Source organism: Trichogramma pretiosum, unplaced genomic scaffold (assembly GCF_000599845.2).
Source record: "Trichogramma pretiosum strain Unisexual culture from Peru unplaced genomic scaffold, Tpre_2.0 scaffold20, whole genome shotgun sequence".
Lineage (NCBI taxonomy): Eukaryota > Metazoa > Arthropoda > Insecta > Hymenoptera > Trichogrammatidae > Trichogramma > Trichogramma pretiosum.
In genome coordinates, this window is record NW_019641696.1 from 1,218,084 (window position 1) to 1,245,268 (window position 27,185).

General features: G+C 41.3%; 3 protein-coding genes across 7 annotated transcripts in view; 2 read left to right on the top strand and 1 right to left on the bottom strand.

Annotated features, from left to right (window-relative positions):
• The window catches only part of LOC106656529 (poly(rC)-binding protein 3), a 145,823-nt gene that overhangs the window by 81,715 nt on the left and 36,923 nt on the right, over positions 1 to 27,185 (bottom strand). For all 5 annotated transcript variants that reach the window (XM_023462031.1, XM_023462032.1, XM_023462030.1 and 2 more), the window contains one exon: positions 3,448 to 3,494. In XM_023462031.1, coding sequence (XP_023317799.1) covers positions 3,448 to 3,494 — 47 coding nt within the window. The remainder of the gene's footprint in view (positions 1 to 3,447; positions 3,495 to 27,185) is intronic.
• On the top strand, positions 14,650 to 15,575 carry LOC106656532. The gene is made up of 4 exons (XM_014377554.2): positions 14,650 to 14,836; positions 14,908 to 15,022; positions 15,093 to 15,459; positions 15,540 to 15,575. The coding sequence occupies exons 1-4, from the start codon at positions 14,811 to 14,813 to the stop codon at positions 15,545 to 15,547; spliced, it is 516 nt and encodes a 171-aa protein (XP_014233040.2). The 5' UTR covers positions 14,650 to 14,810; the 3' UTR covers positions 15,548 to 15,575.
• On the top strand, positions 15,901 to 18,218 carry LOC111694327 (zinc finger protein 1-like). The gene is made up of 2 exons (XM_023462035.1): positions 15,901 to 16,492; positions 18,136 to 18,218. The coding sequence occupies exons 1-2, from the start codon at positions 16,086 to 16,088 to the stop codon at positions 18,179 to 18,181; spliced, it is 453 nt and encodes a 150-aa protein (XP_023317803.1). The 5' UTR covers positions 15,901 to 16,085; the 3' UTR covers positions 18,182 to 18,218.

Below are 27,185 nucleotides of genomic sequence, written 5' to 3' on the forward strand. Positions count from 1 at the left end.
AAGAAGAAGAGAATCTCGTTGCGTTAATTGCTCGCGAGCTGCTAGGACTCGAGGTTTTCACTGATATTAAGAGATCAAGAAGAAAAACAAAAAAAAAACAGTCCATCTCCTACCTCGGCTGTCTCGTGCCTTTTTTTTTTCACCGACTCTTGACCCTATCGAAGAACAAACACAACTGCGCGCTCATAAGATCAAAAAACGTTTTCACCAACGTGCAACTACTGTACTCTTCATCCCCGGTGAAAAGAAGAAAAGCACCAACTGCTGCGTGTTTATATATACATAGATAGTGGCGCGCATCAAAAGAACAGAAATAAAATAACTCGGGGTGAAGAACTGCACAAGATTTCGTGTATATATAATTTATTCGGACAATGCGACCCGCCGGTAAGCCACGAAGCTTCGCATTCACCACCACCGCATAGTTGAAAGACAAGCGCGCATTAATGATATTTATGGCTCAATCTCGACGAAAAAGTGGCTTTAATGCACCGAGCACACTGCGCCGGAAATTTAAATTAAAGGCTGCATATAAACAAGATAAATAAATACTCCACTGCATTCACGAGAGAGAGAGAGAGAGAGAGAGAGAGAGAGAGAGAGAGAGAGAGCGAGTTCGATCTCGCGTGTTTCCACTGAGTCAGTCAGTTCGAAGGTTTAATTGCTGCTGGTGCTGCTACGCTACCCTCACGCTCCAGTTAACGAGCGCCAAGCATAAGCAAGCAAGCAAGCGCGAGAACGAGTCGATCATTTTAAACCGTTATAAGCTGACCTTTACAATATTATTATGCGGTGGGGCCGCGCATACGTCGGTGGTACGTTGCATCTTGCAACAGCCCAACAACTCGTCGTCGTCGTCATACGCTCGAGATCGCTGGACAGTTTGATAAGGTCGCAGCGCTACATACTAGCTAGGCACGATGCATCAGCAAGAAAAGCCGCTGCTCTCCCTCTCTCTATGATTTACGAGGCTTCGACTGTGCTCGTGCGTTGGGCCACAACGGTGTATACCTGTATTTTATATGCTGACGCTGTGAAGACGCCCGGCGGAAAGCTCGGGGATTTCGCCCTGTGCATATTTCGCCGTGTATATATGTATGTATGTGCCGCTGCTGCCGTCGCGTAAACTGCGGGGGCAGGCCAATTTTCGTGAGTAAAGGTGACTCGTCAGAGCTAGAGGGAGAGAGAGAAAGAGAGAGGTGATTTATGAGCGAGCAGTCAACAAGCCTAGGTTTCGTGAAACGAATGCGGTATATAATACCGGTGCATTGCGAAGTATTAATTCATAGGCTAACGTGGTGGTGGTGGTGCTGCTGCTGTTTACAAGCCCGCACGATCGAGCGTTAAAAATCGACGACGAGCTGCAGAGTATTTACACGCGCAGGTACAAAAAAACTCGACGTTATAAGCGTTATAACAATGGCCAACGAGATTTTCCTTGACCGATGGAAATGGTGGTAGTGCGTATACGCATAAAACAGCGGCCAATTTTTCCGTCTCTTTCTTTATTTTTGTACGTTACGTTTGCGATTGCAGCCCTTTGGTACAAACACACACGCACGCGTACACACGCGCGCACGAACAAACAAGAGTGTGTCACGTGTCGCGTATTTTTTCCGGAGACTCGAGTGATATTTTCCATTTTCTCCATAGCTCTCGCGAGTGAGCTTGCGCGCGTACGTGCAAATATTCGTTTTCTCTACTGCTATGTGTGTTCGGCGTGAAATCCGTCGATTGGCTTGTGTCTTTGTTCTTCTTTGTCTTGTAAAATAGCGTATACACGATTAGACCCACGCGCGCATATGCGTTTCTCCTCGACCTTTCTTATTGTATACATTTTTTATGCTGTACCGAAAATTCACCTGTGTACAGATTTTCGCAATCGCACTTGGGTACACACGCGCGAGTACTATACTATACTACGCACTTGGGTGCACAAAGGCGCGAAATAGGGAACACATGCGGAGAGTAGCTTATATGCACGTATATATACATACATACGGCAATGCACATTCACGCAAGGGCCAGAGGACTAAATTAAACGCCTCTGTGTGTCTCTAAGTACACACTCGCTGGCGGGACTCGCTCACTCACACAGAGTTCGAGAATAGAATATCGAGCGTGGAGAAACAATGAAGTCCCCTAGAGCGGCTCTATACTCTTCTCCTTCGCTTTCAGCCAGCGGCAGCGGCAGCACAAACACCAAAGATGATTGTACGTGCGCATATATAGTGTACGTATGTGTGTGCGAGTGTGCGAGAGAGAGAGAGAGAGAGCTGGATCTGCAATTCATATCTGGGCTTTAGATCCTCCTTCTGTGTACAATATCTCGAGGCGCGGCGTGGCGCACGAGCTAGCGAGCGAGCGAGAGCTTGGGAGTTTTAATACCTCACGCCGCGTAGCGCGCCTCTCTCTGTGTGTCACTCTCTTGACGACGACTCTGAAGCCTCTTATACTCTACTCGAGTATATAGACGCGCGTGTGTGTTGTTGCATATACCTATATAACAGTACGTACAGTGCGAATTGCGCATTGGCTCGTTGTTTTTTTTTTGTTTATACTTTTTTTTTTGTTACATTAGTGTAACTAACTAACTTTTTCTTGTCAAGAAAAACCCTTGGTGTCGAAAGCGCGGAGTTTTCGACGGATTTTTCCGTTTTGAGCTTTCAAAGCTAATTACTCGATGACTCTATAGTTGGCATGCTGCGCTCTCTACAACCAAGGTACATTCTTTGTTCGTTTTTTTTCCAACATTCTTGAAGAAAAAAGGGAAAGGAAAAGTACGAGACATTTTGCGTTGAAATAAACTTTGGAAAATATTCGCTGTATGAAAAAAAATGCGAAAGCTCGCGCGCGTCCACACGTCAATACATAAAAAAGAATAAACAAAAAAAAAAAAAGCTCGAGAGTAGTTGGTTTGTCAAATCCGATGCATCTGCATCTGTACACACAGGTATACCTACCCATCTACCCACGCACCTACTCGTGAATATTGAAGACACGAAGTTTTCGCATCGCATGGCAAAGTAAAGACACATAACTCGCTTTCTCGTGTGCCGCTGCTGCTGTTCCCTGCTCTCTTCGCGAAAATAAAGAGAGAGAGAGAGAGAGAGCTCGGATTACATAAGAAAACGAATCGAGGTCGAGTTGCTGCTGCTGATCACACACACGGGGGTATGTGCTTGCAGTGCACACGAGTAGTGTGTTCGAATTCGCGAATATACTACTACTAGATATTCATGTTTGGAGTAAAGTGAATGGGGAGCACGTATGCGCGCGTGTGTGCGTATGTATGTAGCCCAGGTCGGAATAGAAAATTGACATAGAAAATAAAGAAGTCGGTGGGGCCGCCAATCGGAAAGCTCATAAATATAACACACATCAAGTTTTTTCTTCTTGTAAAGGGCTACGCGCGATTTGTTGATGTATGAATTGTTATTGACTCACCTCTCGCAGAATTTTCTCAAGCAGCTCGGTACGAACTTGGGCGGTTCCTGAAAGCAGAACAATTTTTGGTTTTTCATTAAAATTAATATTTTATTTTCTCGGAATATAGAGGCGAAAGAACATTCCGCATAAAGGATTTTCATTTCCCCCCCAAACTTTCTAGGTTCTTTTTTTTTTTTGCTGCTGCACAAAATAAGTTAACTACATAGAGGTCCTATTATTAAGCAAAATAACTCGGAAATTTAACGTTATTATACAAATGCAGCTTGTTGGAGAAAAGAAATTAAAACCATTATTTTCAATTAAATGTACGAAATGAACGTCGAGGGAAGTATATGTGTATGGCAAATAAAAAAAAATAACGTCAGAGCCGCGCGCCGCCGCGAGTACTCTAAATCAAACTTTTACCCATTTCTGCTCTGGGTTCACGCGCGCATATACATAAACTTTCAATTCGCGCGTATATAGTGTCGAAAAACTTTTCGCGCTTTATTCTCGCGCGCGTATACATACGTCGTGTGGCCGACATAACGCACACAATGAAAGCAAGCAAGATTATGATCCCAATATTCACTCTTCGGGTCGAGGGTATATTACGTTACGTAGTTGGCCGCTCGAAAGCTCATGGACGCGAGAGCTTTTAAAGTCTCGTTATTGTTGCGGTCGCAATTATGATGTACCTGTTGAAGATGAGCCTTCGAGTATGCGTTTGGACATTAAGATTCGTAGAGGTATTTCAATAATGCTCGAGACAAAAAATCGTATTGATTTTCCATAACGCTGCTGTTGATGCAAGTAAAAAAAAAAAGAATAGGCATGCACTTACACGCGACTGGGGGGCTTCGCGTTATTGGATGAAGTCGTACATTTGCTTCACACATACACACGCACACACTCGGAAAACAGCATACTCACACACGCCTACGCGCCATCTTAAACCAGACCAAATCCCTTTAAGGTTTACATCCCATCTCTCCACGAGTATAAGGTATAGTATAGTAGTCGGCGGCGGCGAACAACGACCAGCAGCAGCGCATGAATAGACGCGATGTCCACCGGGTGATTTCTTTCGATGGTAATGAAAATTCCTCGGTGTCGAGAGAGAGAGAGCGAAAATTTCGCCTATTATTTTACGCAATTTTATGTAATTTATTTCAAGTAGATATATGTATAATAATATAAGGCTTTTAAGCGTGTATAACGACGACGTAATTTAATATATAGGATATGCGGATAATTAAATTCACTAGGGACAAAGCCAAGATATACATTGTGTAACACAGGACATCGGCGGCTCTTTGCCTTAATGCCCAGCGTCGTCGTGGTTGTAGATATGTCAATTTGCATGAATAGCAGAACCCCAAGAGAAGATTAAAATACCGTTTGAAGCGCAAGAAAGCGAGATGTCCGCACACGTTGTAAACGTCAAAAAGTAGATTATATACATAATGATCCACATTTGTGTGTGTGTGTGTGTGTGTGTGTGTGTGTGTGTGTGTGTGTGTGTGTGTGTGTGTGTGTGTGTGTGTGTGTGTGTGTGTGTGTGTGTGTGTGTGTGTGTGTGTGTGTGTGTGTGTGTGTGTGTGTGTGTGTGTGTGTGTGTGTGTGTGTGTGTGTGTGTGTGTGTGTGTGTGTGTGTGTGTGTGTGTGTGTGTGTGTGTGTGTGTGTGTGTGTGTGTGTGTGTGTGTGTGTGTGTGTGTGTGTGTGTGTGTGTGTGTGTGTGTGTGTGTGTGTGTGTGTGTGTGTGTGTGTGTGTGTGTGTGTGTGTGTGTGTGTGTGTGTGTGTGTGTGTGTGTGTGTGTGTGTGGAAAGTTATTTTATTTCCAATGACGAGACTTTGCTGCGGACTCTATATTGTTTCAAAGACAGTAGAAATGAAAAGAGAGTCAGTTGTGCGGTAATGAGCTTAAAAAAATTTTCTCTGCATTTATTGCAGTAGAAAAAAAGTACGTCTCGATATCAACTTTATCGGTGCGCATTTAATTTACGAGAAATCCTGAACTTAAGCTCATTAGACAAAGAAATTTACAGCAGTGCTAGTCTATTTTATTTCATGCACATTTAATCCTCATTACCGGACAAATTAGATTACTTGTCAAAAAAATTAAATGTTGATTAGAAAAGTCAAAAGAAGGCGCGTAGGATGAGAGAAACAAATGAATAGATCCTTTACTCGATAATCAACTTGAAAGAGATCGATTTGGAAGGCAAAGTGAACTCTCTGTTAACATTGTAAAAGCTCGAGACGCGCACTTCGACGCTCGAGGGGCTGTGTGCAACAATGAATATCTTCAAGAATGCGTAGTACAACGAGAAGATAAAAAAAAAATTGTCAATATACAAAAGCTCACAAGCAGCAGCGAGCGGGAATTCAGCCCTGAAACGATCATTAACATATATAAACGCGCGTGTGTATGCAGCGCGTATCCTACGTATTATATGCACATGCGTGTGTCTCTACCCAAAGCCTCATTTCGGGCGGTATGGAAACCCGCCGAGGTCAGCTTCATATGTGCGCACGAGCGTTAATATGCGCGACGACGACGACGACGATATATACATATGTGAACGTACGCCTGTGTGTGTGCGGCATATATACGCGTACGTACGTTTATTGCTCAATTTGCTGGTAAATACGATTAAACCACTCTGCATCAGAGATGGCATACGCTCGGGTTGCAAGTGGTAGCGGCAGCAGCAGCGGCACGACATATATTGCGCGCGTGGGTGTTTGTACCCAACCCGCGTTGAGAACGAATACTACAATATTACAAGTGGCTCCCGAAACAATATATTATTTGCCGGCTGAAATGAAAGAGAGGAAAAAATTTAATACACACAGAAAACAACTGCATTTCGGTAAAAAATAAAATAAAGGAGTAACAAAATCCTTTTTCCAAAATGCAAAATTTTCGTTTCGACTTTAAGCTCCCTTTCGAGCCCTGATCCTCTCGATGCATTCAACGTCGCTGTACACGTCTACCACTTGAAATTCGGGAAAACGACAAACAATCGTTTTAATGATACGCGCGTCGTGCGGGGCTGCTGCTGCTGCTGCTTGTGTATATAGTAGAGAGAGAGAGAGAGAGAGAGAGAGAGAGAGAGAGAGAACCGCAGCCACGTACGATGCGCAAGATCGATGATGCTCTCGCGCTTAAACTCGAAACTACGCACGTACCATACTACTACTAACACCACTATTGCACGTAAGAGTCCGTCTCTTGGTGCGGCTGCTGTGTGACGCGCGCTTAATCACGAGTCTTAACTCGAGCGCGCGCGTAAATTCGTGCGGGTAGTAGCTCTCTCGTGCGGCTTTAGCCATTAATATTCAATTTCGCCTCGCGATAGAGATTAACGCGCACGCGCGCGAGTATAATGGTATAGCAGTAGTAGTCTCTCTCGCGTAAAATATCGAGGTATTATAATGCCGCCGTGTGCTGTATCCGATGTTGCGAATTGGGATGTATATACTATACGCGCGTTTAAGCGCTGCCGATTGAAAACGAAAACTTCATTTGCCAACTTCAAAGCTGCGCGTGCTTCGCTCGCTCGCTCGCTCACAACGGGTCAACCTATCTCGACGTTGAGAGAGAGAAAGAGAGAGAGAGAGAGCGCGCCATTGTCTTTGTACAAAGTGAAAGCCTCGCTGCACAAAAGATAATCTTCAATTATATAATATAATAATGACGTTTCTCTTGGGCGCATTCAAATGCAACGGATATGAATGCCGTCTTTTAAGCAGTATACCCGCGCACGACCCTTAATCATAACGCCGAGGCTATAGAAATTTAATCCTTTAATTATCGTTCGTGGCAGACGTGCGAGTGGACTGATAATAATTTTACACCGTTGAAGAAAAAGAACTGTGAGTTTTATGCAGATTTTTAACGTAAAATTAGACATTCAAATTTGAGTAACCAATACTGTATCATTTTTTTACGGTACATGTACAATGAAATGTTCGTTATAAAAATCAAGGTATGAGTACTGATTTTTTTTGTTCTACATATACACGAAAATGCAAAAAAAATGTAATCACATATATTTTCTAATGTAAAAATGGAATTAAAAAGATATAAAACTATAATCCAATTTGAATATTTTAACTGAAAATTGCTACGAACAATTTGAGTGAGTTAAATGAAAATGAAAAAAAATCTCCACCGCTAGATGACGAGTACCTTTGTGAGTAAATCTGCAAGTGGAAAAGTGAAAACAATAGTATAATAGCACCATATTTTCTGTTGCGATAGTTCCTGTAACGGATTGTTTTACGAATTGAGCGACGCCAAATAAGTCGCGTTCATGCATGAAGTTGACACGTAAACGCCGAGACGGCGAGTTAAATGACAACGTGATAAGAAACTAATCATACCCCATTTTTGCTCAGAGACAATCTGAAACTCTTTTTTCACCTCCAAAAACACGAATTAGTGACTGGAATAATTTTGCCTCTTTTCAACACTAATACACGTTAGAACGCACATAGGTCTTTAGGCTTTCAAATACTTTTCATTCTTCGGCGCATCTTCTATCTGCGTATCTATGCTGCTCTGGCTATGACCTACTTCGAATTTTTACACTTGACGTTCCTTTCTACTCATCTCTCTTCTTTCTTCTTCTTTTTTTTGGACTTTATATGCAGGGACTCAACTATAGAGAGTCAAAAATGCGACACGTATAATTGCAGCTCATCGCGAAGCACCGAGAAGCAGCAGCAGCAGCATCTTTTCATTGGAAATATTTCGGGCGTTAAATAGCAGCATATAATGACCCTCGTTTTAGCGTTGGAAGTTCCGAACGCGCCGAGAGCGAGTGTGAACTCGAATGTGCACCAGCAGCGTATGATTGCCCGCCGCTTCACTGCTGCTGCTGTTGCTGCTGCTGCTGCTGCAGTATGTGTCACAGCTTAGAACATTTCGAATACAACTGGCTCATTCAGTATTACACAGCTGGTTATAAATATAATTGAGAGAGAATACGCTGATTCTGCGTGACGTGCGCCGCGCTTTTTGACGGAGAGAGCAAAAAAAAATCAACCGACGCGAGATAAAATGTTACATATACTTTCCTATATAATGTCTGTTATACTACATTCGAGGATGAATGCAAAAGCGGAATTTCCACCCGGTGTTTTGTTCCCTTTCCGTCACACAGTTCAACTTGCCTTAATAATGTATACACATTTTTGTGAGAGACACGCGAGTGTACACATCTTTCATGGGGAAAAATGAACTTTATTACAATAGCAAAGATAATTTAAATTCATATGTTTTTCATTTTAAAACAAAGAATATATTCAAAAAATTTGAAAAATTTGAACAATTTTCAGGCACCTAATAAATGGCTATCAATGTGAAATATTCATTTGTATGGACTACTAGGAAAAATATCGACAATAAAGACATAAACGAATTTGACGTCGTTCCTCGAATGCTGATCATGTTTATAGTGAAAACGAATTAGTTTGAATGTTGTTTTCCTCGATGAAACAAGCCATAATACCAGAAGATAAGATCTACTCACCTCATTTTCGTAACACTAAATAGAAAAAACCATCTAATTTTAACGCCAAAATGGATAATAGTAAAAGGAAATCTGAGGAAGTTATATCAATAGATAACTCAAGTAAACGCAACATTGTGTCTTTTGACGTCAAACAACACGTCAGTGATAATGGTCAGCAGGCTTTTACACTGGAATCAAGCATGATAACACATCGAGACACAATTCACGACGAACCAAAAGTTTACGCATTGTGAAAAGAAATTTAGGCGTTCAAGCCATTTAAAAAAACACCACAAGACAGTACACGAGGGTCGCAAAGACTACGCATGTGACAAGTGCAAGAAAAAGTTTGGGGAGCAAAAAAATTTGACAAAATATCAAAGTACAGTACATGAAGGTCACAGAGATTTCGTATGCAATAAGGGCGAAAAGAAATTTACGAAAATCTCACTTGTTTAATCACCAAAGGATTGTTCATGAAGGTCGGAAAGATTTAGCATGCGACATTTGGGAAAAGAAATTCGTGGATCAAAGCAATTTAACAAGACATCAAAAAAGAGTCCATGAAGGTCGCAAAAATTACCCACGTGAAAATTGTGAGAAAAAATTCGATCAAAAATCAGATTTGATTAGACACCAAAAGATAGTTCACGAAGGTCACAGAAATTTCGCATGCAACAAATGTGAGAAGAAATTCGGGGATAAAAATTACACTTTGAACAGGCACAAAAAAACAGTCCATGTAGGTCAAAAAGATTACTTATGCGAAGAGATCGGGCAGAAATTTGGGTTGAAATCACATTCACTCGACCACCAAAAGGTAGTTCAGGAAAGTCGCAAGGATCGTGGATATACACGTGAAAAGTGCAAAAATGAATCCGAAACTCCATACGAATTGCTTGAACACCAAACAAAAGTTCACGAGGATCGCAAAAGGTACGAATACGACCAGTACGAGAGGAAGTTCGCACTGAAGTGTAATTTTCTTTCCCACAAAAAGTTAGTACACGAAAATGATAAAGAAAAGAGCAAAAATGAATCTGAGAATCAATCGGAACCGCTTGCACATGAAATAATAGTATATAAAGGTTTTAAAGTTTATACTTGCGACCAGTGCGAGGAAAAGTTTGAACAGAAAGTTAATTTGCTTTTGCACCAAATAACAATACACGAAGATTGTAAATATTACCCATGCGAAAAGCGCGAAAAGAAATTTGGAAAAAAATCGAATTTAGTTTAATTTTTAAAATTGAAACGAATCTTGGACTCTGTCGAATTCTGTGAAATTCCATGGACTGTCTGTCAATCAAGTATGCATAATTTTAGTGCGGTAAAAATCCGTTTGACCGATCATAAATGAAAAATGTGATGACTTATTATTTCCATTATTATTATCAAAAAGTTTGAAACCGAAAGATCGTTTATTTGTCAAGACGAAACTAATGTTGCAGGCTTTTACATAAAAATGTATTTCTGATTGAATAAAATGAAATTTTCGCTTGAAAAATTAGTTACTTTCACGATTGTATACGCTAAGTGCAAAACATTTACTCCTTCTCACTTTTCATTATCTCACGTAAGTAAATCTCTTAGCGCGACTCTTCGTGTCTCCGACGCCGCACCGTGGCTCGAAACAAGAAACAAAGCACAGCAGCAGCAGCAGCAACTCTTACATCGCATCTGGGCAATTATACGGCGTCCTCGTCTGCGCGTGCAAAAGAAAAAATCATCATCAACCTGAGCGCGATAAATCCAGACAATACCACTTAGTACATACGCCAGAGGAGCGCGCGCGCACGCGACATCTCGAAATCCCATTCCTTTTTTCTTTCTTTCCTTTTTTTTTTTTTTTACAAACTCACTGCGTCTATCCTCGTGTGCGCGCGCGTGGATAAGTGTCTTAGAAAACGTCGAGCGCTCGTGCGCGCGCGTGTGTGTGCGCGCACACACGGCACACGTATACGAGAGCGGGGGGTCGCGCTTGAAAGCGCGCACAGAAAAAAAATCATCCCTCTCTTTCGGCGACGAGGGAGAGAAGAAGACTTTTACTTTTTTGTGCGCGGGCACTGGCTGGAAAATCGTCAGAAGCTGTGTGTGGATGCGCTGCTAGGCTGCTGCTATACTGCCGTTGATGCTTCGAAAGCTGGAAAAAGCGCCTCTCGCGCGTTTGTCTGCGCAGCGAAAAAGGAGAAGTATGCACGAGTTGAAAAATGAAAACAACAACAAAACGTGACTTCTTTTTGCAATGAACTTGATGAGGATTCGCGCGTCTTATTCGTCGAAAGGAAATATAATTCATGTATACGTTATCGAAAGTGAAAAGCGCAACAATTTTACATCTCGATGCTGTGGAAAATCAATCAGACGCTAGACATCGCGATGACGGCAGCCCTGTAAAAGGCACGTCTCCTCCGCAAGTAGTAACATAATAATACCTCGGCTAGATTTTGAATAGGAGCACACTACCGCGCTGTCGGTTGGAAACTCCGCGCGGAGTTTACGCTGCACCTAAGCAGCATTGACAACATTGTATCACCATTCGTGTGTTTACGTTGCATATAGCTACATCGAGAGATGACACTTACACGTATACACGAACCCATACATACAGCGGTAATATTTTCGCACGCAAAGGGATATGACGCGCTTGACGTTTCCTTTTCATACGCGAAGTTCGCCTCATACAGATATACGTACAGGGCAGCATAATAGGACCGACACAACAACGACGCGTCACGCAGCGCGCGAGAGTAAAGTTTCTCCGCAGACAATGTGCACGTTGTCGCACGCGCGCCCGAGCACCGGTACTATCAACTACTACTACTGCTGCTGCTGCTGCTGCTGCTGCTGCTGCACGGGGATGTGTCATTATCGTTGCGCGCAAAGACTCGACGATGTACGACGACGAAGTGTACCTTTGAAAAAGGAATAAAAAACGCCAGCTTGTGGACCAGAGACAAGAGAAGAGAGCAATTGTTCATTTACATTGTCTGCTGCGCTAGCGAAGATAAAAAGTATGTACGCAAAATTATTAGCACACCGCTGAGTGAGTCAATTTTGTATATAATAGTTTAAAGCAATTTCAGAGGTGGTTTCTCTCCGCGTTTTTCACAATAGATCGAATCGAAAGCAGCGATAAGAAAAGCATCGAGAATTCGTCGCAGGCATTGTGTTATAAATCGTATAAAATAGGCGATCTCTCTCTTATAAGAGCTGTTGTACAAGTGTCGTGCCTGCAGCCGAGTCGAGTCGCGCGAGTATCTATTTCGGCCCGGCTTTGGATTTCTATAATAGAATACGACGCCGCGTTCGAGCTTTTCTTATTGTCATTTTCTAGAGAGAGAGAAAGAGAGAGACCCTCCTCGAGTTCTGATCGCTGGTTATAATTACAATAATAGCAGAGGCAGAGACTACTGCGCGCCAACGAGGTATATACACTCCAACACATGGCAGAGCAAGCAAGTACCGACACTAGAAATACTCGACCTGGCTATATACCCTCTCCTCGCTCTTTATTCTCTCTCTTCTTTAATACCTAAAATCCCGAAGCCGATTAATACGCACATAAGAAAATGACCTGTCAAATTTTGCAGGTAAATAATTAGCTCTCTAGTTGGCACAAGCCACGACGACGTCGTCGTCTTGTTCTTCGATGTGAATAGACGAGACGCGTATACCGTTTGAGGTGTGTGTGTGCTGCAAGCTTTGCCTCTCTCTCACTCTGTATATATAACACGAGAGAGAGAGAGAGAGAGAGAGAGAGAGAGAGAGAGAGAGAGAGAGAGAGAGAGCTCGTTTATAAGCTATATAATGACGAAGCTGCTGCTGCTGTTGCTTCAAGACACCGAGAGAAGAGGTATAAGGTAAGGCGCGCGTGCGAAGGCGACGAAAAGCTCATAATTGAGATTAGAAGCTATTTAAACGAGAAACGAATCGTTTGTTAAATACACGGCTCGTCGTATCTAGAGAAACGTTGGCTAATTGAGACTTTTAATTGGTTATTAAGATCTCGGTCGAGATTTCACCTGCAGTTATCTGTTTGCCCAAGTTAAATGGAAGAGTTAGAAAAAAGGTAAATATTTCAAAAATTTTGCAGCTATGATTAGCGAAAGAGATATTAATTGCGTGCGAAAAAGATAAAAAAATGTTGGTATTGATGTTAATGGAACATTTGCAAAAAGATTTGTTTTTATAAGAATATTCACGAATATAGAACAGTTTCAATTTTATAATTCTGCTTGAATTATAAAATATGCTTCATAAAGCCAAACTTAACAATCGGTCTATTTTTCTAAAAAAATATTTTGTCTGTCGAAAATTGACACAAGTTTATCTTCGATCTAGAACATCGTCGATATCAATTCGAAAAAATAAGTTTCTAAGAAATTACTGGATTTTAATTAACAAAAATGTAAGTTCACAAAATCAATTGCATTCTTGATCACAAAGTCCTTTGTTTCTACATCGGATTCCAACTTGTCGTAAGTACAAAATTTCTAGTCCAAATACACACACACACACATAACTCACCGAATATCTGAATGAGCTTTTCCTCCCTCGTTGTACTATATAGTTGACAATTCAAAATGATGCTGCGAGTCTGCGTAGAGACAAGCTCGATGCAAGCTCTCGGGTAAGCTAAATACGCAAGATTATTGTACGCGAACAACTCAATGAACAGCGGCGGCAGCGCAGTAGCAGTCGGCGTGTTTAGCGCGCGGAGATACAAGTACACATGCGCCCAGCAGCAGCAACAACTAGCGAGAGAGAGAGAGAGACCACGTGATATGTCACCCTCGGGGATGAAAGCAAAGTTTCCACCGTGTATATAATACAACACAACGCCGCACGATGCACTGTCCCGATATGTCACCAGTAAGAGAGAGAGAGAGAGAACTGTTCACGTAGCTCTAGCTTCTGCTGCTCTCTGTATGTTTTAACGAGATAATATTGTCAGGGTACTGGATTGAATTAATAGAGTGAGCGTTCAGTTGTGTGAGTCTGAGTGTGCGCGAGTTTATGGGAAAGAGAGAACGAGCGAGATAGTCGTAAAAGAGGAGAGCGAAAGAGAATGAGAGCGGTAAAATTTTGAGAGAAAAAGAGATTTTTAATGTAGTGACAGGGCCGGGATTTGCAGAGTTACTACACTGGAGAGAGAAGGCAGCCGGTAAAAAGCTCACAATTCTGCACTGATACGCATTGCGCGCGCATCCGTTGCCCGCATGCCCACATATATTCGCTTCGTGCGATGTAAGCTCGTGCCTGTAACTAAATGGCGCCACGCGGACTGCAGCACAGCCGTACGCGCATCCATGAGCACAACGGGTTTTAATATCTGCTACTCGTATGTGTGAGTTTGATTATTATTGGAATATAAGATGATTATTTTTTAAAGTATATGTAAAAATCGATGTACCAGAATTTATATTTTTTCAAAAGCACCTGTCAGCGCGTTGCACGCGCACAAACCTTACTCGTGAAACGTTATCAGGAATTTAAAATCGCAAGTTGTGCGCCTTGATGAATGACATTTTCATTACAATTTCGTTGATGTTTCAATGACATGCGAGTGTCTGTACTATATTTACTAACTGTATACGGTCAGTCGACGGTGGAAGGGGAAAATACTGTCAAGCAGCTATCACAATCGCAGGTACAGCTCGCTATTCTGCGAGTAGTGTGTAAGTCGCTGGCGAGGAATTTCTCAGTGAGTAAGTGTTTACAAATTATATCCGTAAAAGTGTATAGGTGAATTCGAGGTACAGTGTTGCCTACTCGAGGCGTTTAACCTCAAATATTTTCTCGGTGCAAATCGTGAAAATTCACATTAATCACGTATTATATTTAGCGAGTGATGGAAAGTAAAAAGGATATAGTAAGGTAAGAGATTTTTTGTATATACCATGATATTCTTTGAAGTGATTGCGTCATTAAATTTGATTGCTCTGTAGGGTAAAAAAGGAGCCACAGGATATCTGGCCAAATGCAGGCGACGATCATAATTTCGATCCTGTGGACTCTGTCAAAGTCGAAAATGTTGAAACGTCCATGTTTAACAACAAACCAGTGAGTTTATTGATTCAAATTACGTTTTCATTTTCCATCATCAAAAACTAATGCACAATTTTAATTTTAGGAAAATCAAGTGAATCGAGTTATGAAGCTACAGGATAAATTAGGTACAGAAATATTCGTAGATATCGAGTGTAAATATGTTAAACCTGAACTGAAGTTATTATCGACAAACGTTTGCAAAACGGAGTATAAGGATTATACAACTATTGTGAAAGTAGAAAACCAAAATCAGATTATTTATTTGGATGAAAAAAGTCTCATAATTTTGATAAAAAAAGACTTCGATTATCATAATAAATGTAAAATTCAAGTAAAACCTCAATTGAAAATTGATAAACATAAAACGGTAGAAATATTTAGAAAAAATATTCTAACCAAATTATCACACAAGTGCAAAATATGTCGCAAAACATATACACGACAAGCAAGTCTAAAAAGACATATAGATATAACACATTATCGGAGCAAACCTTTTGAGTGTGAAATTTGTCACAAAACATTTGGACAAAAGGGTAATCTCAAAACTCACATAAATGTTGTACATTTTCTCAGTAAACCCTTCGAATGTAAAATTTGTCACAAAAAATTTGGACGAAAAGAAGATCTTAAAATTCATATTAATTCAGTACATGATAGTATCAAACCCTTCGAATGTGAGATTTGTTACAAATCATTTAGACGAAAAGGAAACCGTAAAATTCATATTGATACAGTACATGATCGTATCAAATCCTTCGAGTGTCATATTTGTTACAAATCATTTGGAAAAAAACAAAACCTCGAATCTCACATAATGACCGTACATGATCGTAGCAAACCTTTCGAATGTGATATTTGTCATAAATCATTTGGATACAAGAATGATCGTAAAAAACACATAAATACTGTACATAATCAGAGCAAACCGTTTGAGTGTGACTTTTGTCATAAATCATTTGGAGAAAAGGGTAAACTCAATAGGCACATAAGTATAGTACATGATCGTAGCAAGCCCTTCAGGTGTGATATTTGTCACAAATCATTTGGTAAAGAGTGAAAACTCAAGAGGCACATAATGACAGTACATGATTGGAGCAAACTTTTTGAATGTGAAATTTGTCACAAATCATTTGGACTAAAAAGTAACCTCAAGCGTCACATAAGTGCAGTACATGATCATAGCAAACCTTTCGAATGTGATATCTGTCATGAATCATTTGGATACAAGAGTGTCCTCAATAAGCATATAAGATCAGTACATGTAAGTATCAAACCATTTGAGGGTGATATTTGTCACAAATCATTTGGAAAAGATAGTACTCTCAAGACTCACATAAATGCAGTACATGATCGTAGCAAACCTTTCGAGTGTGATGTTTGTCACAAATCATTTGGATTCAAAAGTACCCTCAAGACTCACATAAATGAAGTACATGAACGTAGCAAATTCTTCGAATGTGAGATTTGTCACAAAACATTTAAGGGGGGAAAGGTACCTTAAACCTACATTTATAAAAAATTTATTAAAAATGAAGAAAAAATTTTTTTTTGGAATATACAGAGAAAACTCTGTTTTCTTCACTCTTTTTTCAAAGTTTTTCACTCTGGAATATAAAAATTGAGGTCCCAGTCACCATAGAACCCTCCTCGATGAAGCAAGCCCACAGTCCTGACAGGTACCCCTGTGCCGTAGGATCCAGCTAGAACCGATGGTTCAATCATGGTCCTTGGGGTCTCATTTTGATCATTAGATGTGTGGTTACAAACGCAAGCACTTTCAGATTTTTTAATTAGTTATACACAATTTGCCAGCCACATATATACATTTATTCATTAATATATATGATAAAATGACAGATTATGCTACATCATAGCCTGAAAAAAGTGCTCATTTGTCCCAATACCTTTGAAAGTGCTTGCGTTTGTAGCCATTCTCATGTAGAACAATCCCTGAAAATTTCAGCTCATTTGCTCAAACGGTTTACATGGAAAGTTACGGCAACAAAGCAATTTTGAGATAAAACGTTCCTGCCCAAGAGTTGAAAAAAACCAAAATACATCAATATATGTCATAATGATACTCTCATGTCACTGAGGCTGCTTTAAACTTTTTGGACAATAAAAAACAGTAATTCAACTTGAAATTTCAACATATTAGACCCACAAGGACAATGTTCAATAATCCCAGACAGACACACAAAGCCAAATTATAAGTTTTACTAAAATGTTAGCATACGCTAATATGGGTTTTATGTGGAAACTGGTAACTAAGTTGATTATGTCCAAATCAACTTTTCACACTAATATACACAATCTCACATTAGAACTTGAACTCAGCCCTCTACCTATATTCACTCACATTCATAAAACAACAATCATTGGATCTATAGTTGGAAATAAAATCACTCAAAATTGATCAATTATCACTAATCTTGGTTATCACATGCAACATACAATAATATACATGATACAGTTATATACACATACATAAAGTACAGTGACATACATGTACACTGATGTATATATGTCAATTTACATATGTACTGCTGTATTTCTTGAATTTGAACTGCTAAAAATGTAACATTTTTATAACAAGCTATTGAAGCATCTTCATAGCTTTATTATAAATCACTATGTCAAGTTGCAAAGATATAACTTCACTGTACATGTACTTTTTTCACTTTCAAAAAAATGTAATTTTTAGCCATTGGAAAATCAAGATGCAGTCAGCAGACTGTTATTGACATTTGATCAGGGCTCGCGCACGAAACAGAGAGAGACATAAGATATGCCGAAACCCACGTGCAGCGAGTGGTGGCGTTACTGTACACCTATAGCCATGTAAACAAACAAATTTCTGCTAGATGTACTCTAACCAAAGAATAAAATGAGTATCAATAGACAGCGCTACCGACTCAAGAAAGTCTCGAGATTCATGAGAGAATGGCAACGATATATTTTTAAATAATCGTAAAAGTATCGGTACTGAATAGGCTGTACATCACGGTACAGTTAAAATTTTTAAATTCCGATCACGGCACTGGAAAGCTGAGGAAAACCCTATGAAAAAAGTCAATAAAACAAAATTTTTTTTTTTGAGATTTTAGGTACCTTTCCCCCCTTAAACGAAAAGAACATCTTAAAACTCACACAATGACTGTACATATGTGAAGCAAACCATCGAAAATGAGATTTGTTCAAAGACCCAATAAAAACTTCTGCATGCACATGAGTACTCTATATAATTTTGAAAAATCTGTCATATAATTATCCTCTAATTTTTTAAAGAAAAATTAAATGTATCAATTCGTTACTAATTATTTTTTCGCTATCGTCGCATATAAATTCAAATATTCAAATAGTTTTTCATTAAACTCATAATTATTCCTAGTATTGCCGTGTTATCAATTGTTCAAAAGTCCAATCATCCAAGTTGAACCTTTTTTACCTTTTTTACCTGCTTGTTAGTATCCTAGTAGATAATCCCGACCTTACAGCAATAATTGCCTGAAAGTCCTATAACTGATTTCCTTAAACCCGCAAAAGTGAACAACTTTAATTGTTGATGAAAAAAAAGCTCTGTAAGTAGTGACAATTTCGCTCATTCGAGGCAAAGTACATCGACTTCGATCAATTTTGTATCGTAATTATACGTATCTCCGAGACACAAATTCTTATACGTATACGTATTCACAAATTGGAATTTGCAACTGTATGGTGCATGCATAAAGAGCCAAAAACTACGCAAAGTAAAAATGATACCGACCTCGAGCTCTGTCACGCTTCATTTACTTGGGTTACTCTTAGTTTCAAAAATCGATAACAATTTTATTGATAATGGATTTATGACATTTCCAAGAGAGGACGTTTCTAATAAAGTATCTCGGGTATCGAAACTGCAAATATGGGGAAGGGTTTGACTCCTCATTTAGTTCGAATATACTATACACATACAAGTAAATAATTTTTTCCGTTAGCAAAAAATAAAAACAGGGCGTGGATATGCTATTTCGGCAGATATTATATTCTTATGGTGCACGGAAATTGGCAATTCGATGTTTTTAATAAAAACTTTTTCGGTAGAAAGAAAAAGTAATTTCGAACCAATAAGTTACGTAGTCAAAAGATTAAAAAAAAAACTCTTAAATATGCATCAAGTTTTAAAAAAAAAATGTAATAAAGGTTTAGTATGAACCAATTCGTATTTGCAGTTGGAAAAGTCGCAACGCACACAATCTAAATTGCCTGTTTGTACACTAAATACGCAGCGCGTAACAACGTCAGCTTTCATTCGACCGAATCGCGCCGTACGTGCGCAGTAAAATATTTCGAATCGAGTCTAAATGAAGCTTTCCGCAAGCCTTTGGTACGGGCGTTATACAGCTGTACGAGTGCACCGAGGCCACCACCGCGCCTCGCACACAGCATGTAACGGCCGGAAAAGTAGAATATGAACGGTTAATTTGGCTTTATATACGCCTGGCTGTAACATCGTGAAAGTTGCGCGCGAGGCCTGATGCTAATTGTTTGTCAAAAAAAGAGAGAATAAAGAAAAGAAAAAGAAAATAAAGGGCCGTTCCAGTATCTAGCTAATGTACAGAGAGGAGAGTTGTAGTACACAGAGCGCGTCAAACATTCAAAACATTAACTTGATTTGAAGTTCACTCCGGGGGAAATTTAATATGTATCTGGGAGTAGGTACGTGTACGGCACGCGCGCGCAAGAGCTTATTTAGAGTAGTGTGGAAAACGCGAAAGTGAAAAGTTTGTGGAAAACTATAAAGCACACGTGTGCCGACGACGCGTGCAAAGATGCAAACGCGCGTCATTCGATGAATATAATCGGACCAAATGAGCTTTCTCGAGTTTTGCGCGCGCGCACGAAATAATGATGACGCGTGCAAAGACTAAATAATATATGGCCTCATTCGGCTTGGATGGGAGGAAAAAACAAAACAAAATTAATTGCAAAAAAGTTTCCGTGTATTAACGTAATACGGGGGGGGGGGGGGGGNGGGGTCAAGTCTGTCGAACATGATTTAGAGTTTATTAAAAGTTACAAGGTGTGCAGCTCCGTCCAACCGTGAAATATGTATATGATGTGCTACATATATATATATTATAAAATGAAATCAACTCAAGAAGCCGAAGTTTGACGCTATATAAGGTATAACTCCTTCATTATCTTGCTTCGCTCGAGAACTTCGTCGAGAGAGCAAACGATAACGCGTTTACACATAATACGTAAGTATACGAAGCTCGAGCAGGGCCTAAATATTTGGATTTCGAGAGCAGCCAACTTCGACGAAAACTGAAAGTCACACACACACACACACAAACAGGGCGCCTCCATAGCAAAGAGAATAAAATAACGCGAGAGAATCCGTACAGAGATTGCGCTGCAGGTCTTGCACAAACTCCGTTGGACAATTCAAACTCGCTCTACTATATTACTCTTGCGGAAGCGCGAGGATGCTTTTTTATGTATACGCTATCTCAAACTCGGGTAAACGCGATCGCGCGTCGGCAACAGGTTTACTTCTATTTTATTTGCTACCTTTTTTTCTGCTACTCACTGCTACTGCTGCGATCGGATATTCGGAGCACGTAGCGGGCGTCGGAATCAGTAGCTATCACTGAGCGGGAAAAGTGACTCTGCTTGCGCGCGGGCGTGTCGATAATGACGGTATACACACAGGATCGTGTCGGCTGGGCGATCGCTCTTCGATTATAAACTTGGGAGGCGGAGGGACTGCAAAAACAGTCATGGATGCGGCTTATTGAATCGAGAGTGAACCTGTCCGGATAAATGGGCGATTTAAAACTTTTTATTGGCGCCGAGCGCAGGGTGTATTTATTACAAGAGCGATTATAGTTGGGGCGTGCGGAAACGGCACGCGGAATCGAATTAATGCATTTTTTCTGTTCGGAAAATTGGCCAAACTTTATTCGCGAAAATAACATTATACTTTTCCATTACTTACATAATGGCAAGAGAAAAAGCGAAATCGATGAGAACGAGCATCGTGACCGCTGTCGGCTTGCTATAGAGGAGGAGGTGGAGGAGGAGGGAATAGATCAAACCGTTTCATTTGCAGATATTCGAGACTATATCATATTCCTTTCGCTCTGCGCGCGTGGAAAAGGTCACCAGTGTAAAATTGATTATCGATTAGTTTGCGCGCACGAGCGAGAGCGGCAGATGTAATGCATTCTCGATTTCCAAGTGCTGATTGAAAAAATTTCAAAACTTTCATAATATCTAGTGCTGCGCGACTGCGACTGTCGTCGCTGTTCGCGAGTCGCACCGAGTGTACTCGGTCAAACGGTGAACAGTACAACAGCAAAAAAAAAACTACCATATATTTGCCCACTCGCGAACTCGATATACCGTATACAAATTGGTGTGGAGTGAATCTTGTCAAGTTTTTTTTTTGTTACAATGACGTACGTACATAAGCTTCAGCTGCAGATATATAGCGTGTGTGTAGTGCGATGCAACTTTGTTATGTACTTACAGAATCTGGAATGTATGATTGATAAGCGTGTCACACACATGTATTTTTTTTTTTTTTTTTCATGTTTATATCCGCGCGCGCGTGTACGATGTCAACAGGTAAAACGCGACAAAGACGCCTACTGCTGCGACGTGTGAATTTTTCAAGAATCGAATATCAATGCGATTTTCCGACACTGCCTGTGCCATATAATGCCGCACGAAGAGAGATATAACGCGTGCGCGCATCATCGGGAAGAACGAGAAAGTTTGCTGATCCGCACGAATACGCTTGGATGCATATATTTACGAACGCGCCAGAGTAATGGAAACGCGCGCGACATCGTACGTATTATATATTATCGAATAGGTGCTGCCGTTCAAGGTGTCTCGGCGGCAGCTGCTGCTGCTGCTACTGCCGGAGGAAAACTCGCAACCACTTATTACCGACACAATTAAGGCGTTCTCGCGCGCGAAAGCTTTCCATAAGTATCGGCCATGTATGTATGATTTTGCGGTAATGAATTATACACACGCGTTACCCAACGAACGCAGAGAGTAGTAGACAGTTGGTTAATTGGATTTTTTTTCAAGAGAGAGAGAGACTCGTGCGCGCGGGGGTCGCGCGTAAGTATTTTTTTTATTTTTTTTTTCGTGCTGTAAATTCGTCGAGCACGGCGACGACGGCGGCGGTGGCGGCGCGAGTGGATAGCGTGAAATTCGAGTTTCAACCGCTTTTCGAAACAAATATCGCTGATCGAGGTTCAATTATGTAGAAACGACGCGACGCGGCGGTGCTGCAGCGGGAAGTAATTTGCGCGTGTGGGATATTAATTAAAATGGAAAATTCTGCGTCGCGCGAGGCGGCTGGATGGAGTGAATTTCACACGGTCGCGTATACGGAGGAGAGTGTTTAGACTTTTTTTTTAATGAGGAATTAAAGGCTAAGTTTAAAAATATACCCACGCCCCGTGTCGTCGTACGAATTTTGCGAGCTTTATGAGAGCTTAAAAAATAAATATGAACGGTAACAATGGAAAATATACCCCGGATAAATTAAGACAAAAGCGTTGACGCGTCTACAGTAATTTCGGGGCATTTTTTTTTTTCAAAAAGCTTATCGTTGAGAATTAGCTTTTTTGGCTCCTTTGAAATATTCATGAAAAGATTTTCGAGCATTCGATCAACGGTACGGGCTTTCATTAATCCTCTGAACTCTCAATGACTCATCCTCTATTTTGTAATGATAAGAAAAAAGAAATTGAACGTCAATTCTATTAAACAGATCCCTTTTGTTTTCCAAAACTCAAAACATTCGAACGAACCTCGTGAATCAACTTGTGCACGAACTATTGCGATTTTTACCAAAGAAATCCTTTGTACAATTTTGGAAAAGAGTGCGCATATTCAAACGAATTTCCGATTCTCCGAGTGCGCGAGCGAACAACATTTTTTTGTTTACAACTGAAACGGCATACTTCAGCTTTTGTAAAAATTCGTGAATACACGATCATTTCGTGAAAAGCAAAATTTATTTAAAGCGACAAAGCTAGGATTCACCAAAAATATAATTGTTTTAAAATATAATACAAAAATACAACGGACCATATTTTCCTTATCCTCACTTTTTCTCCACCTACTAATTGTGCATTCAAAGTTTCTAATTCCCGTGCACCTCGAGGATAACTCGGGGCACCGCGCGGATCAAAAGTTTCTCTCTCTCTCTCACGAAGCTGCATCGAGCTCCGCAAGCTCAAAAGGAATCCTGCCGCCGCCCTGCGAAGTTTACATGAATTAAACCAATTCCCGAGGCGTATAACGATCTCTCTCTCGTTGTACTTCCGTAGTAATGCATCATTGTACTTTCTCTCTCGTCGAAAAGCTCGATGGAGAAAGCTCTGCACACCGCACAAGGAACGTTATATGATGATTCGATGATTAGAGTGCAGCAGCGGCATCAGAAGCTTTGCTCGACTTTTGCTCGTTCACCAAAGAGAGTACATACCTGTATACACACAAAAGGCATCCTCTCTCCTGCTGTCTGAGAGATCTTGTTCCGCGCGGCTCGATATCGCGCGCAATGCTCGCAGAGAGAAAGAAAAGCGAAACTCCGGAGTCGGACTCGAGCTCGATCATTACTACTCGCTCGTACCGTGTATAACGACTCGGAGCGGGAATCCGCTCCTTTCTACGCTTCAATTTTTTTTTCTCTTTCGCGATGTTCATGTAAGAGGATTGTTTCACAAGTACATCTATCTTAAATGAATGAGTAGTGTATGTAAATTATATCACCATTTACTCTTCCAATCAATTTTATTTATCCTTTCTATCCTTTTTCTTTTTGCATTTTATTCAAAATTACGATTGATCGAGCTCAAGTATTTGTATTTAATATTCCAATATATACCTATCGCATAGAATATGTGTTTAAATTTACATCATACATGATCGAGCTCTCTCGAGCGAGCCCCGCATGTAATTAAACTAAAACGTTGCGAGCGCGCGCGCCCACTATACAGAGAGAGAGAGAGAGAGAGAGAGCTCCACGCGCTCAAAGTCCCGGACAAAATTCCAGGTCCTTTAAATGCCGCCTGCCGCTGCTCTCGCTAATTATGCGCATACCGAATTAATTGATTGGGCATCGGCACAGCGGCGGATATACACACGCGGAATTTCGCGGACTCGTAGTACACAATTCGTTGCGTTGAAGCACTGCACAGCTGCGATACACAGCCGCAGAGAGCCTATGTGCCAAGTCCAAGCGAACTGATTATTTTCGCGCACGACTCGATAGAAGTTGGGGGGGACGGATGTAATTAGAGAGTTTGTACGATCGAGCCGTCGATTTTGTGTTTATACTGTATACTACTACCTCTCAGCGCGCGCGGCTAATCCACAGAGTTTTAACTCTTTAGCTGTCTCTTTTTTTTTGTCGGTCGTCGGTCGAAAAGCTAGAATTGACACGTCCAAAAAACGGCACGGCAATTAAATATGGACGCTGGCAATATGCGAGGGAATTACGCGCGTGCGTATATAGCAGAAAAAAGATCTACCCTGCCGCTTTTGCTGAAAAAAAAAGTAGTGCACCGCACCGGGCACATACATACACACGCAGCGCAGTCATACAGCATCGATCAGCAAACAGTCACACACGCGCACGAATATGCATCTATGTGTGTTGAGCTGCGCATACACAGCATCGCCTACTGTATAGATGTGCATACATACACGCATATACATTTCACGAGTGAGAGAGAGAGACCCCATCTTGCTGCTGTTGCCGAGTTCTGGAGCTGTATGTGCATTGCAGCAGCAGCTAGAGGTCTCCATACTGTACCGCGCGCGCCGTGTAATATTGATCATGCCGTTTGCCGTCGGAACCCTTTCCCTTCCGGCTGCATCCTGCGCTGTGTGTGTGTGTGTGTGCGTGTGCTACTCCTGCTCCCTTAAAACTCGCCGCAGTGGCATCCCTCTCCCTTCGCTCTTCTCTCTCGCTCTAGCTTTGACGTCGGGGCGTCGCGTAGCAATCCTCTTTCTGACGTTTCTCGCTGCTGCTCATGCTCTATATGCGTGTAATCTTACACGTACGTACGTACGTACGTACGTAGATGTAGTAGATAGTACACAAAAGTTAAAAAAAAACGCAAAAGAGATTGCGATTAAATTTTTCGCATCCCATTTTTTCGCATCCCATTTTTTCTCATCCCACTCTATCGCTACTCTCGTGTGTGCATAAATATATATGACATTATAAGTTCAGCAGCGATGACGACGACGACGACGAAGTATAAGATGGAAATCCGCGTAAACACGTTTCGCAAGCTCGCAGCACTGCACTACTGCATCTGCATCATAGCTCGAGAGAGAGAGAGAGAGAGAAGATTACCAATGTAAGATGCTATAACACATTTTCCCGAACTTTAGACTCTAGAAATCTTCGGAGCTGCTGCAGCAGCAGTCTGTACATAACTCGATGCATATTATACGTCGTGGGCTTGTATATCGTATCGACTGCACTTTCCGAGCGATGCCATATGCACTTATGTAATATCGAGTCCTTCGCACGTAGGTAAATGCATTTGCCAAAGCCCTTATCAATTTCAACAGGCAGCGGCACAGTGGAATCAGTAGCAGCAGCAGCTGGCCAATAAATCTCTGAGCTCGAGCTAGCGCACGGGCGCGAGCGAGCCTGGCCCAGCTCAAATGTATATAATATCTAAAGCTCTATTACTATCTCTCGTAAATCAGTATTGCAGTGCAGAGCGCATATATATATATTTACAAGAGTGATTATAGTGGTAGTGGTAGTGGTGGTGGTGGTGCGAAATTGCTTATGACGCTGGGCTGCTGCGTCACGTTGTCGTTGTTGTTGTTGTTGTTATTGTTGTTGTTTCTCAATGATTTCGTTCTTTGTGGTATAGTCAATGCGCCGCTCGGGCGGTGGTGGTATATTGCTGGGGCGTTATTAGTGCTTCGGCTATCAAACAGTTGGTGGCCGAGCGAGAGAGAAGCAGAGCGAAACCAGAGCAATTCAAATTGATATTCGCCTATATGCACTAGGCTGATGCTATACAACGTTGAACGCGCGCGTGCAGCGATTTCTGCGAATCGAGTTTAACAATTATTGGATGAAAGTTTCTTGTTGTGTGCGCGGCCAGGCAGGCTTGGATGCGTTTTACAATTTTTTTATTTTTCATTTCAATTTTATTCCTTTTGCTGCTTCTCCTTTCTGACCTTTCATAGAAATACCAGTAGAAATGCATGCATAAATTGTGTAATACCCTGCGGGTATTAAATTGCAAATTTATCAATACTAAATTCAAAATTGCTCCGCACTTATGAGAGGGATTATTATTTTTTTCTCCGCGAGGGAAGTAATAATTGTATAATATCTCGTAATAACGTAAAAATCGAACAAGTGTTAAGCCCTATACATAGATCAATGATTCATTCACCTGCGGCCCACAAAGCCCAACGTAAACGAGCTCTGTGTGCTTGCGCGCGCGCGCGCGCGTGTGTGTGTGTATCACGGGGAATTTGACATTGAATCGAAATTGATTGACTTTAGCCATCATCTCGGGCGCGTAATGTTACATCTAGCGCACACCGAGGCGCCCTTTGATCATAGGCAGCTTACTTTGCCATTAGTCAAAGCTACTTTGCTCTATTCACCGACGTACAGTGTATGGTATATGTATCGAGGGCTGCCGCGGCCGCCGACGCCCCCGGCACTATGTAATACGCACGATATAGCAGCACAGCAGCAGCAGCCATAATGTATTCGTGATTTCCGTATATACGAATATCACGGCAGGATTTGTGCGCGCAAATCCACACGGCTCTATATAGGTATCGACGAAATAAGCAAAGAAAAAAAAAGGAGTATAAATACAAATTGAGAACCCCTGCTTTGAAGCGAGTGAGCTGAGAGAGCTGAGAGAGAGAGAGAGAGAGAGAGAGAGAGAGAGAGAGAGAGCGTAAAAAAAGTCTGTACACGTATTATAGGCTGCTGCTGCTGCTGCTGCTGCACTGCACCCGAGTGCGTTGGCTGCTGCTGCGTTGTTGTAAAGCGTTCGCGAAAAAAAAAGCGAGTGGAGTAGAGAACCTGGGCGATGAAGGGGAACTGCAACGCAGCAGCGGCGGCGGCGTGCGGCTTGAGACCATAGAAAAGCCGAGCCCC